Below are 13,765 nucleotides of genomic sequence, written 5' to 3' on the forward strand. Positions count from 1 at the left end.
TGTTGTGCTCTGAGTGGAAGTAATAATAAAACAACTATAATGAAATACTCGGACTCATTTAATTTAATTGAGTCGAGAAAACGAACGGCCTCTGTCACTGTCGCACCGTTTGCCCCTCGGTTAGTCACCTGGAAATGCACATTTGTAAGATCGCGCCGCTAGGTGGCAGTAGAAACCAGAATGTAATTGACACCAAGCCGCTTCAAACTGTCAACAACTGCCTTGTGATTGACTATGAGGCCATGCATGAATAGCATGATCAAATAATAATGGATTCTGGTTTAATGTTCTCTTCATTTTTATTTGCAAATGTGGTGGAATGGATTTATTTGTGTTGAGATGTGATTTTACCCATCCAAATTTCACCAATTTCATGTAAAGGTGGTGTGTATGTGTGTGTGTGTGTGTGTGTGTGTGTGTGTGTGTGTGTGTGTGTGTGTGTGTATATATACATATATATATATATATATACATACATATATATATATATATATATATATATATATATATATATATATATATATATATATATATATATATATTGGGATATGTGAGAGGAAGAACCACATACCCTTTACTACCTGTGCAACCTAGAGCAAATGAAGCTCATTTAAAAGTGATGAATGATGTTTACACCTGTAATTAATTCCATCAAGGGTGAATATTGACAGAAATAAGTGTGTTTTAAAATGTGATTTTAAAACTGCACAGCATGTGTTTTTGTTCGTCAGTACACATCAGTGTTTTGGGACTCTTTCAAAACTGAATCTTATTATTAAGTTAAAGAATTACTTATGTCAGTACTGCAGCAGACACAGTCTATATTGGAAATATGTATAATATACATCTGTTTTTACTTTTTAAACGCATCAATACCGGCAGATAAACAAGTACCAGAAACAATATTGACTGACACGCTTTCGTCCAATCCGGTTCTTGGTGTAACTCATTTCCGTGTTTTTGGACCAATCACCGCAGCGCATCAACAAGCCGATACCAAGTGCGGTTGGGGTCAACTTGAACGTACGTGCTGTCAAAAAAACGTCAAGGTAGCTCAGACACACCCAGACTTGACAAGAGCCTTTCAAAATAAACCGTTTTAAAGTGTTAAAACCACGCAAACAGGTTAAACTTGAAAACATGTATCTTACTTTGAAAAGCATAAGCGGACGTGGCTGCTTAGTACCGCCTGACTCGACGCTGTTCTGAGAGTCCATCAGTGTGTATGTGGATGGATTACCCACCGAGACAACATTGTCTCATGTAACCTGATGGACATTTATTTTTCCGCGTCGCGTCGCGTCCACCGGGGACAAATGTGTGGACGGAGGAACGCTGTCTGTCCGTCTTTCCGCTCGTCTGTCTCTCTGTTTGTGTGTCAACAACACCGGGGATGAAACAGTCGTTGTTTTTTCCGGAGCCTCTTCCTCGCAGCTAGACACACACCAGTCATCACCATTCAACTTTCAAAATGCGGCTCTTCGCGTCTCTTCTGAAGAACCCAAACCCCAAAATCGAGTATTACTCCAGGTTTTCCCCGTCGCCGCTCTCCATTAAGCAGTTTTTGGATTTTGGTAAGTGGCTGTGTGTGTGTGTGTGTGTGTGTGTGTGTGTTAAGGTGGAGGTGGTTGTTATCTTAGAAATTAGACAGGAAGAGACCCAAGTGGCGTTGTTTTTCTTGCTCACCCATGCTGTGAATGTGATGTGTCAGTCGCTGGGTTATTAATAGAGTAAGTTTCCTCTCCCAGCCCTTTAACTTGTGCGCGATGGTCACTTCTGACCTCTAAACGTGTTGCTCACAAACACCAACACAACAACAACAACAACAAACACTGTAATACAAAGCTTCTCGTGGCACCTTTGTGTCCCTGCAGACTACTGCGTGATTCATGCAGGTATTTTACATTGAGACTGGAACGTAAACATAGATCATATAACCCAGGTATATTACCCAATGAGAAGTCATCATTGTTATTCACAATTCCAAGTTATCTGAGTACATTCTAATCATTTCTGGAGCCGAGTCAATAAGGGAATAAGACGTCAAATCCAAGATGACACATGTTGGTGACTGCACTCGAGGCTTTTCTTAATCTATCTCTCTGATTATCACAGTCATCATCCAGCTCTTACACAATTCCTGCTGCTTGTGGACTGGATGTTGAAGATGTTATTTAGTTGTGTCATGTTCTTATAACATACTTTTTTTATCCACATGAATACATATCGATTACTAAATTAATCACCAACTATTTTGCTAATCGATAATCGCTTTGAAGCTTTTTTCATTATTAAAACCAGATTTCTGATTGTTTGTTAGCTTCTTTAATGTGAATATTTTCTTTGTTTCTTTGCTCCACATAAACAAAGAAATCATTAAAGGTGAATCATTTTGGTTTGTGAACAAAACAAGACTTTCGAGAACATCATAATTTCCAGGTTTGACAAACACCGATCAACGTTTTTTAACATTTTCTGACATTTTACGGACCAAACGATTCATCGATTAATCGAGAAAATAATCGTCAGATTAATCGATTACGAAAATAAGCGTTAGTTGGAGCTCTAGATGTCACCAGCTTAACTATAACTTCTGGCTCAGATGTTCTATTCAATGTCACAACGAGGAAGGAAACCTTTTACCTCATGTATTCGTCACTAATGGATCGCAATAGGGGAACCAAATGAGAATTCCCATCAGCCCTTAATACTTCCCGGTGTCATCAAACAACATATTTTTGTTATTGAGACTCTTAGGAGCAGGAAATACATTTTATGCATTATAATTAAGACGATTTGGGCCCTTGCAAAGGCCCTGTGTGTAACATTTTGGCACTGACCCGGGTTCATGACACGGTCAAAACACGGTGTGTGGGGGGACTTTCTTCGGTTTCCTCCCACAGTCCAAAAACATGCAGATTTGCGGATTAGGCAAATTGGACACTCTAAATTGACTGTAGGTGTGAGTTGATGGTTGTTTTGTCTCAGTGACCTGGCGACCTGTCCAGGGTGGACCCCTCCTTTTGCCCTATGTCAACTGGGATTGGCAGCAGTGACCCTCATGAATGAATGAATTATAGCATAAGCTTCCAGTTCGAACAAAGAACAGCTCTGCCCATATAAACCCAATACATAAACCTCAGAAGAAGTTGAGAGAGGTTTGAAGGACTGTTGACATCTTTTTTTGGGTATGCAAAGGCCACCATAGGGTAAGAGTTGTCAATTTCTTTGCACTCATCCGTTTCACCATTTGATGTCACTAGTACACACTGGACCTTGAAATTTCACTGTTTTATTAAACAACATGTTGAGTGAGACATATGAAAATCAGTGTGTTGCTTAAGGGAAGACTTTAGATCATGCAGCGTGTGTGTGTGTGTGTGTGCGCTTCCAGCGGTTTCACTACCCAGTTTTATGATTCACATAAACGCCTCCCTCTACACTGCTGAATCAGGGGAAGCCTTTTTCCTTTAATCTGAGGTGACGGTCGGCACACTTCCTGTCATTCTGCCAAACATTGCATTTTTTTTTTACTGCTGAGAAAATAAAATGTGTCCAGTACTCGCTGTCTCTTCTCTGTAAGTGTCTGGAGGTCACAAAGGTCAAAGGGTGTTGCAATTAATATGTGTGCTCAAGGTTTTTGGGAACACAAACTTGACTTTGTCTCCTTATATGGTGTGAGACTTGGCCTTTGTTTCCTATTAACAATAACTGGAAGAAGCTGCACAATTTCCCCCAACTGACCTCCACTGTTATATTTCAAATAAGAAAGCCTTCCATTAAAAGAAATGTTGCTGTTATAATGTTGCTGGAACTGCTTTTTCCTTGAATAGCTCCCTGTTTTTGTCCTTTTTTAAGACGTGCTGTATCTTTAAGGTAACATTATGTTTGAAAGAGACTTAGATAACACTGTCATAATTTAGCTTTTCCTGTTTATTTCTAGAAACATAAATCCCCTTAACCTCTCCATGGCTGTCCCTCTCCAATGGGGGAATGTTATTAGGTAGTAGATTTTTGATGTTTAAGATTGGAAAATTTAAACCCACAACATCCCCAAGTTTGTTTTAGTCTATGCTGGTATTTACCTTTTGAAAAATAAAGCAAAGTGCCTTCTCGTATCAACTAATTGGAAGTTAATGAAGAGGTTCCCTTTTTGTTAAGCTTGACATTTGCATGAACGGTGTATTTATGGATAATTGGCAGCCTCCTTATCCCTACACAAATTCCATTCACCTGAGCGTGTGCTGCAGACATAAACACCAGCCGTCTTTGTCTTTCTCAGGCAGGAACAATGCGTGTGAGAAAACGTCGTACATGTTCCTGCGCAAGGAGCTGCCCGTGCGACTGGCAAACACCATGAGGGAAGTCAACCTGCTGCCTGATAACCTGCTGAGCCAGCCGTCTGTCCGACTGGTTCAGAAGTGGTGAGATGCTCCCTCCTGTTTGTTCTCTTTATAATGAATAGTAGTCGTGGTGTTACGTTGACTTCCATTTACCTTATCAGGTACATGCAGAGTTTTGTGGAGCTGCTGGATTACGAGAACCGAAAGCCGGAGGATCCTCTCGCGCTGAATGAGTGAGTATTAACTCGCTTAATGATTCATGAAAGAAAGAGCGGCGTATGCAGCAGCGCCTATCTTGTTGTACACTGGCTTTATGTCTTTATGAGTCCCTCCTCCAACACAGATCCCTGCTGAATACACAGGTATTTATACGACAACAACGTCCGCGTGATGAACAGCCACACATGGATGGTAATTGGGCAGCGGCGTAGATTTTGAACAGCCGGTTTAGTGCACACATTTCCAAGTAATATTCAGTTCACTGGAGTGTAAGTCCTCGCTGTCACTCCTGGACCTTTTATGAAAGGAAATGTGCTGAACCAGAGATAATGCAAATGGGTTCAATGTCTAAAGAATCAATTACTGTGCAGAAAACATACATCTTACATGAAACTAATGTTTTTGCATGCTTAAATGTAAGAAATGGTGTCTTCTGAGGAACTAGGATGGCCTTCGTGTGCCAGAAAGGATGTAATTCTCCTTTGTTTGTGTCGTAAGTTTATGCTTCAAAAAGTGCAAAATACAGGCTTTTGGTTGGTTTGTCCATTCAGGCTGCTGTAGAAATACTGTTATGCAAGTATTACCAGCTTATTAAAGGATTATGTTAAGGCTACAAAAACAAACTCTTAATTTTTAAAGTGATTACAAACTTAATCCAACTGCTTATTCTTTAGTATATTCCATTTCTGCCCATAAATCCTTCTAAATGTTACACACTGGACCTTTTAATACAACACTTGACCTTTCCCACAGAACACAAGCGATGCAGGAATTGCTAATAAGACTCTGAGGCATAGAGAAAAACAGCTATTACGATAAACTAGAGCTGCAATTAACGATTGTTCTCGTAATCGAAAAAAAAACATTGATCAGTGTTTGTCAAACCTGGAAATGACGATGTTCTTGAATGTCTTGGATTGTTCAGCTCTACTTTTTACGTCTACATTTTGAGTCTTGTTTATGCGCTTTTTTATTTCCAGAAAAGGTGACATAGATGTTCAGCGCAGTTCCCTTAATTTAAGGAAATGGCTTTGTTGTGTTTCAGCCAACGATTGATCTGGTAATGAGCTGATTGAATTTTATCTTTAATATCCTTTTCCGATTTTCTGTTTCCAGTTTCCTGGAGCTCTTGATTGAAATCCGTAACCGTCACAATGACGTGGTCCCCACCATGGCGCAGGGGGTCGTCGAGTACAAAGAGAGGTTTGGCTTCGACCCGTTCATCAGCAGCAACATCCAGTATTTCCTGGACCGCTTTTATACCAACCGCATCTCTTTCCGCATGCTCATCAACCAGCACAGTGAGTCTCAGAATGAACTCTGCTGCCTTCTGTCAAATGTCCCTGCTGCCTCTGACGATGAAGACTTATTTCCATGTGTTCATGTTCTTCAGCTCTCCTGTTTGGAAACGACACCAACCCTGCTCACCCGAAACACATTGGCAGCATAGATCCCACCTGCAGTATGGCTGAAGTCGTCAGCGGTGAGTTAATGAATGATGAACTTTAAAATTTTGAAATAGACCAATATGGTTTTTTTCAGGGCCGATACCCATTATTCGTAGTCAGGGAGGCCGATAACGATATTTGGAGCTGATATTCATTCATCAACAACACTTAACTTTAACCTTTAAATGCCTTTAAGCATGTGTTTATTAAACAGCTTAACATGTTAAAGGTTGTTTTTTTTATCTTAGACAATAGACATCTTTGTTTTAAGTTCAAACAAAAAGTGCAGGGAGTTCCCAGGGTTGGCGCCGATAATCGGTCTATCCCTAAATTTTCTAAATTGAAAGTGCTTGAATTGTGTCCAAGAAAGAAGTTAAGTTGGTATTTAGGCGAAGGTCTCCCGCCGCTGATGTACCCTTGTTTGTTACAACGCCACCTACTGTTCCATGTGTACACACAACAAACATCGGGCCAGAACTATTAGCGGGATTGTGAGCACTGTACACTGTCTCTCTCCGATGTTGACGAGCGATTCCATAAAGAACAATGAGAGTAACACGAAGCAAGAGAGAGCCAATGGCGTGATGACTGGGGTAATGCAAATTCCAAGATCTCTGGCTCACCAAAGAAAATTACAAAAAAATAAATAAAAAAAGACTGACTTTGGCCAAGATCCCAAGGGCAATCACTTAACCAGATGCAGAGAGCGCGCTGCAAATCAATAAAAGTGGACGCCATGGGCGAAGAGGCTCTTCTCCCATCTGAAGCTGTGTCAGCACATTCGGTCCTTTAAATTTGAGATAATTGGTCCTGGAAAGTCCTTGAATTTGATTTCGACTGAGGTGTGGGAAGCCTGATTACAGAGTGTCTTTATAACGTGTTGCATTTAGTTATAAATCCATACAATTGTGGGCGGCTTGTGAGCCACATTCTTGGCCATTTTGACAAAAACAGGAATATCCTGAGGGGAACGCCACAAATTTGTCACAGATGTTCATTTGAATTTAGATAACTTGAACTTGGATTGTTGGAGACCTTTGCAATATGTGATCAGATTATTCCACAGATATTAGCCTCGTTCTAATGGGAAACAGTATTATCTTTGTTTTATATCACACTAGTCATTTTCAGCAGGTCCAAAAAAAACAATGTGAACATCTCTGTTGAATGTCATGCTTGTGTAGATGCAGAGCTGCACTCTGCGTGACCCAGGAATCAACATTCACAATCTGTAATAGGAATCTAAATGTAAATAGTGGCATTTCTCAGCTCCTGCCCTGACCATTGTTGTTTGCCATTTTTGTTTCATAGATGCCTATGACACAGCAAAAATGCTGTGTGAGAAGTATTACTTGGCTGCTCCTGAGCTCAAAATTGAAGAGTTCAACAGTAAGTAACTTTTTTTGTGCTTTTTCTTTACGCAATAAACCATCAGACGTTAATTTTAAACATATCTGCCTGTAATCTGTCACGCAGGTGTAACACCATGTACTCTGCAACAGGCTCCATTTACAGTTTGTTGTTCCACATTTAGTCCTTAATGGAAACAATGTGTCGTCTCATTAACTTCAAAAGAACTAGCTATTTGTGTGTGTGTGTGTGTGTGTGTGTGTGTGTGTGTGTGTGTGTGTGTGTGTGTGTGTGTGTGTGTGTGTGTGTGTGTGTGTGTGTGTGTGTGTGTGTGTGTGTGTGTGTGTGTGTGTGTGTGTGTGTGTGTGTGTGTGTGTGTGTGCGCTCTCACACTCCTGTTTCCCTTTCCTCCAGAGAAGGCCCCTAAAAGGCCCATCCAGGTGGTGTATGTGCCGTCTCATCTGTTCCACATGCTCTTTGAGCTGTTTAAGGTGATCGACCGAACCAGTTCATTGCTCTTTACATGTAATTCCACTGTAAAGTCTGTCACAACTGGTGCTGAGCTGAAATCTGTGGATGTTTGCAGAACTCGATGAGAGCCACCGTGGAGCTCCATGAGGACAGTAAAGAGGGATTACCACCCATAAAGGCAAAAGTCACTCTGGGTGCAGAGGATCTCTCCATAAAGGTAAATGAACATATGACTTCATGCAGGACATTGTTGTGAAAGAAAGCAGTCATGTAAATCGCCGTTTCTGCCTGGTTTTCCTCCTCTCCTTTTATTCTTCAGATCAGTGACAGAGGAGGAGGTGTTCCCCTGAGGAAGATAGACCGCCTGTTTAACTACATGTATTCCACTGCCCCGACACCGAGCCTGGAGCCGGGAGCCGTCCCCCTGGTACACTCTCAAATCAAATCAAGCCGCTATTCACTCTGGTGGCCATTTCAAATCCTCCGTTTAGCTCATGACATCTGGGAAATTAAAGTCTACCTTGTCTTCCAGGCTGGTTTTGGCTACGGTTTACCAATTTCAAGGCTCTATGCCCGATACTTCCAAGGGGATCTGAAGCTCTACTCCATGGAGGGCGTTGGCACGGATGCTGTCATCTATCTGAAGGTAACGAGAGGTCAACAAGAGCATGTTGTAATGGCTAATAAGCATTGTGTCGGTCCGACTGAAACTGGACTATGATAATACATTTAAACATGTCAGTCCAACCTTGAGAAAATTGATTCAGTCAGGTTTCATTTGGACGAACATATGTATATGTGCAGTTGGAGCCAAAACTTTGTGAAATTCAGACTAGCATGTTTTTGGACTGGCGAGGAAGCAATTTATGCTCTTTTATCTGAAAGAATTAAATGTGTGTGACGTAATATATCAACCAGAAAACGGCCAGTACTAACAAGCTGAAATGGGGTTACATCGCCACCTAGCATAGTGGAGGCACACTTCATTCAGTAAAACAATCCATATCAAGATCAAGCTGATTTATTTTTATGGATTTATCCTAAGTATGTATCCGTATTTGGTAAATTGCCGTGGGAATAATACACAAGTCCTTATATGGACATCCTGGGGTGTGTTTGTCATACAATATATTAAGGTTTTACAAAAGGTATTTTTCCATGTTCTTATGTGTTGTTGAGTTAAAGTTCCGATTCTTTTTACATTCCATAATAATTTTTTTAAACCGGGGAGTATCGATTCTTGTGCAGAAGTGACAAAATATATTTTTGAAATGTGACATATTTTAGTACTTTTTGCTCAGATGTGTTTATTATATTTGGTAAACATTTAAAAAGAGGATGTAGAAAAGAGGATATAGGACACTATATTGCACACACCTTTGTATACTGTATATATGTTTTAACATAGTAATGGTAAAAAGTAGCTGAAGGGACTTGATGGAAAGGTTCTAACGTCCAATGGAACCAGTTATATTAGTATATACAATGTTTTGTGGGCTGGTTAACTGCACCACACCCCACAAGCCTTTACAGGAAGTAAAATTAGGTTTTGTGGAGATGAAGAGAACCCGCGTGTCTGGGAGTGGAGATGCTTCAATGTTGTCTTAATCTTCAAAGATATATTTGCATAACAACATTCAAAGTAAATCCACAACAAACAGCTCTACTGCTCTCTTATTTTGGGGCAGTGTGACGGCAGAGAATGGCATTTGACCTTTATTTTTATGAAAAATGTAAAGTAAACGAGGCTGCTACGGTAATTTATCTTTTATTTATATATATATATGTCCAAATGACGTCTTATTGGCTCTTTCTGTGTGTGCCGTGTCCTTCTTGTTTGAAGGCCTTGTCCAGTGAGTCCTTTGAGCGCCTGCCCGTCTTCAACAAGTCAGCGTGGCGCCACTACAAGACCAGCCCCGAGGCAGACGACTGGAGTAACCCCAGCAAAGAGCCACGTGATGCCAGCAAGTCCAAATACAAAGCCAATAGATAACTCCACCCCGCCTGCTCGCCCCACCCTCTGCTGGGAGTCCATATGCCTGCACTCCCTTTAGAGAACATAGGATGAGGTATTGCCTTTGGGTAAAAGTTTGGTTTCGGCTCAGCTTACCTTCATTCCAGTTATAAATGAATGACCTTGATTTAAATCTGTACCCAATGGCAATGACCTTCATCAGAGAGGCTTTTTTTCATTGCTGTGGCTGAACCACAAGCTCTCCTGTTAGTGGAGTTTAAAATGGACCTTTCCCCAATTTTGGAACCCACACTGTTTAATTCCATTTACAAGTAATTGGTTATTTTTAAACGTGGTTAGACTCTGTGGCCGTTACTGCAGCCTGAATTCACAGAATCACTGTTATTTTTCCCCTCTGCCTCCCACAAAGCCGGGGCGACTGCTCCTTTTGGCTCGTTACACCGAGCGCTGCTGTGTTTCTCCTCGGGTCAAGTTTCAGTGTGTCCAGTAAAAAGGAGGAAGATTCAATTTCACACTTTTGACTCGACGCACAATTAGGCCAGTGTGTCATTAGCACTGTATTCTGTTTAAAGAAGATTGTTAATAGATGAGAGGGGGCAAAACATTATAAGGGACGTACTGAAATAGGAATACACCTTATTTGTGAAGCTCAGAGAGACAGTCTTACATCTAGATACATTCAACAGTTGTTCTTTTATAAGATAAATAATTTAAATGAGGTATTTTTGTTTATCTTTGACCAACTACCTATAATCAGCTGTATAGACTTATCTTCAGACATTCTGTGCTTGCAAGTGAGCTCTGCACCCTGGTTTAACCCCTGCTTAAGGACCAACAGCGCCTCTGTAGGATGCTTATTAAACTCCACCATGCCAGCTTTGACTGTCGAGTTTACCAGAATGATGTATCGTCCTCACTGAGGACTGAGACATGGACCTGATGCATCTCACAAGGACTTAAAAAAAAGAAAAGAAGAAAAAGTGGGATGACGTCATTATAACTCTCCTCCCTGCAAACATTTCAGATCTGTCATGGTGGAAACGCACTCCTGCAAGCTCCGACTTGTCATGCTAACCATGCTTCATGGGGTCAGCCTTGTATTTCTTGTGTTGTTTTACTAATCCTTCTGTTTTTTTATGAATGAGTTTGAACAAAGCCTTTTGAAAATGTACCTTTCTGTTTAATAGTCAGGGTAGAAAATGATTTTGAAGATGCAGAGAGGATGGTTTTGGTGACAGGTTTTTAATTTATTTTGTGCAATTATTTTCTCTTGCTTTTTGCCTCTAATATTGGAACAGGCTTACTTTAAATAATAATTTATTCCTTTTTTTAGTCAATACTTTTTAATTATCCATGAACATCTTCGAATGTTCTTGTTTAAAGTTATGATGATTAGCAGCTCTGAACTTAAAAAAAACTGGAGCTGAGCTCTGAACCACTGAACCGTATGTGGGTCGTGAAGCATCGCGTTGTTATCATCTAGTTTAATATGTCACAAGAATCATGTACAGGAACTTTGTTACTGCACTTTACTAAATTTAATATATTCCTTGAAATGACTTGAATACAAAATAAGAATCAAGATTTTATTATGACCGAATTTCGATGAGGAATCAGTTGCCAGATAAACGGTTACTATATTGAAAAAGAACAAACCAAATTCACAGCCTGTTCAATTTCACCGATCTGAAGTAATTTCCCCCTTTTCCCCTCCCTCCATCTCCCTCAGCTCTCATCTGACGTGAAAAGGGTTTAGGTGGAAGAAATTCTGAGAGACGCTTCAGTGTGGACTGTCTCCTCGTTCTCTAGGTTCTTCGCTTTTCTGCCACACTGTACGATTCCATCACTGCCAATGCCTTTGTAAGCTGCCAGAGATGCTCAGCGACAGACCTGCTAAAGGAGCTGCTGTGTGATAGGATATAGAGAGACGACGGCACTCTGACTTAGAAAATGCCTCACACTTCTCCATGGCCTGTAAAGTAGTCCCAATCAACAGGGTCCTCCACCTCCTGCACTTAAACTGTCTCTGTACCTATGATATTTAAGAAACTATTTAAGTATGAATAATAATCTAGACGCTGTAAACGCAGATCACTCCATTTTGTCATCTTACTGTAACTCCAGCTTAAAACATCATAGGTTTGTGCGTGAACTCCTCGCTGTCCTGGGAAAATATGCAAATTCTGCAACGTGATGAACACGCACTGAACAAAGGACAGTTCACCTGTTTGATTCAGCATGAAACCAACGTACAATACCTTCTGTCAAACCTGACAAAATAAAGAAAACTGTTCAGTGACATCTGTCTGCACAGTCTGTCATCTATGGGGGGAGAAAAGCAAACAAATACTGACTTTTAATTCACATTATCTTCTACATTTTTTTGTTTTATTTACACGCCAAGCCGTTTAAACATGAATCATTTAAAAACTAAAAAAAAAAAAAACACATTCTCAAAGTACAGTATGTACATATAGTGCAGATTAACATGTAGTGCGTACAAGAAGACATTGACCTTGCGTTAGTGTGTCGTTCTGATCCAGGTCGCTGGACCCGAGCAGACGAGTCATCACGTACGATTTTTAAAAAATAATAGCGAAGTAAATTTAAAAGCTATGATCCAGCTTTTTATGGACCTGACAACGTCGCCCTGCAGGGCGTCAATTATTGTTTATTTCAAGTATCATCAGAGCCCTGGAGAAATGTTTGCCAGGAATTACTTTTATTCACAGCGGCATCTTTCTTTTTTTTTTTTTTCTCAAGAGCCACACAAAATACCTGCTAAACATTGACTGATGAAAACGTGGGATTTAATGGTGAATAATGACACGTTTCTGTGGAGTTGCAGCTAAAATGTGATGAGTGACTGTGGTGATGCGCATGTGTGTGGTCGTCGTGATGGCTGGTTACATTCAAGAAGTTTAAATGATCACAATCAGCTGGGCATTTAAAAGACGAGGTACAGTACACTGGTCCATACTTAACATGGGGACAAATAAATAAACACAATTACAGACAGTGAATCACTCTTTTTTAAGTTCATTAAAGGTGCACCGTAAAACACAAAACAAAAATTGGCTAAATTTATTGGTGATGTCGCATGTTGGAGCTGAATATCCTTCACTCTTCCTTTCAGTGTGTTTGAGAGCCTACACCTTCGGTGCTTTTCCATTATACGGTTCTAGCACGGCTTGACTCCACTCTACCTGGCACCTTTTATTTTAGTACCTGCTCTAGCAAGGTTCTAATCAAGCTGAGCCGAAACTAAAAATGGGACATCAACAGACTGCCAGGAACTGATTGGTCAGAGAGTGTCGTCACTGGAAGAGCCAGAATCAAACCAAGCAATGCCGAACTGTGGTTCAGTTAACAAGATTTTAAAAATCCTGAAAACGTGCATTCATCTCCAACATTTAGACTGTAAATTTCTAAAATCGTAATATTTAACGGAGGAGTGTGGTGTATTTAGCGACAGCACTGTCAAAAGCCAGCAATTGTGAGCTGAAACACAACCCATATTTCAGCTCAGAGTCTGTGCTCCAACAAAATCCAAACAAATCTTTTGAAAGAACTGATTCAAATGATTCAGTTAAACCAAAAATAACTGTTTTGCTCGTCACTAGTTTGTGTGTTTGTGTCAATTTTAAAACAACTTCGCAGCAGCGGCTTCGTGCAGCCGTGCTATGCCCCACGGATTGGACTATGGCAAACGATGTGTCTGATACCAAACCGAGTAGAGTCGAGCCGCGCCGAGCCAAGTCGTGCTGGAACTGTATAGTGGAAAAGCTTCCAGTTGCCATTTAGTTTGCCCATTTCCAGAGAGCTGATGCGTCTCCTGATATAAATATGGAATCAGGTGATTGTATGACAAATTAAGTATCATAATTGTATCGTCACTTTCTTCTCTATTTTACAAACTGGACCTTTAATGAAAAAAAAAAACCAACTGCTGCATACAA

The 13,765-nt window shown here is 40.5% G+C and overlaps 1 protein-coding gene across 2 annotated transcripts; it reads left to right on the forward strand.

Moving 5' to 3' along the window:
• Positions 1 to 1,207: 1,207 nt before the first annotated feature.
• pdk3a (pyruvate dehydrogenase kinase, isozyme 3a) lies at positions 1,208 to 12,437 on the forward strand. Of its 2 annotated transcripts, XM_083901872.1 has the most exons (12): positions 1,208 to 1,574; positions 4,283 to 4,424; positions 4,505 to 4,576; positions 5,679 to 5,863; positions 5,956 to 6,045; positions 7,322 to 7,399; positions 7,775 to 7,851; positions 7,947 to 8,048; positions 8,151 to 8,258; positions 8,364 to 8,477; positions 9,675 to 9,795; positions 11,536 to 12,437. In XM_083901872.1, the coding sequence occupies exons 1-12, from the start codon at positions 1,472 to 1,474 to the stop codon at positions 11,544 to 11,546; spliced, it is 1,203 nt and encodes a 400-aa protein (XP_083757998.1). In that variant the 5' UTR covers positions 1,208 to 1,471; the 3' UTR covers positions 11,547 to 12,437. The 2 variants fall into 2 exon arrangements, with proteins under 2 accessions (XP_083757998.1, XP_083757997.1); XM_083901871.1 differs by lacking the exon at positions 11,536 to 12,437 and having other exon boundaries at positions 9,675 to 9,839.
• The last annotated feature ends 1,328 nt before the right edge of the window (positions 12,438 to 13,765 follow it).

This window comes from Microchirus variegatus, assembly GCF_963457635.1.
Source record: "Microchirus variegatus genome assembly, chromosome: 15".
NCBI lineage: Eukaryota > Metazoa > Chordata > Actinopteri > Pleuronectiformes > Soleidae > Microchirus > Microchirus variegatus.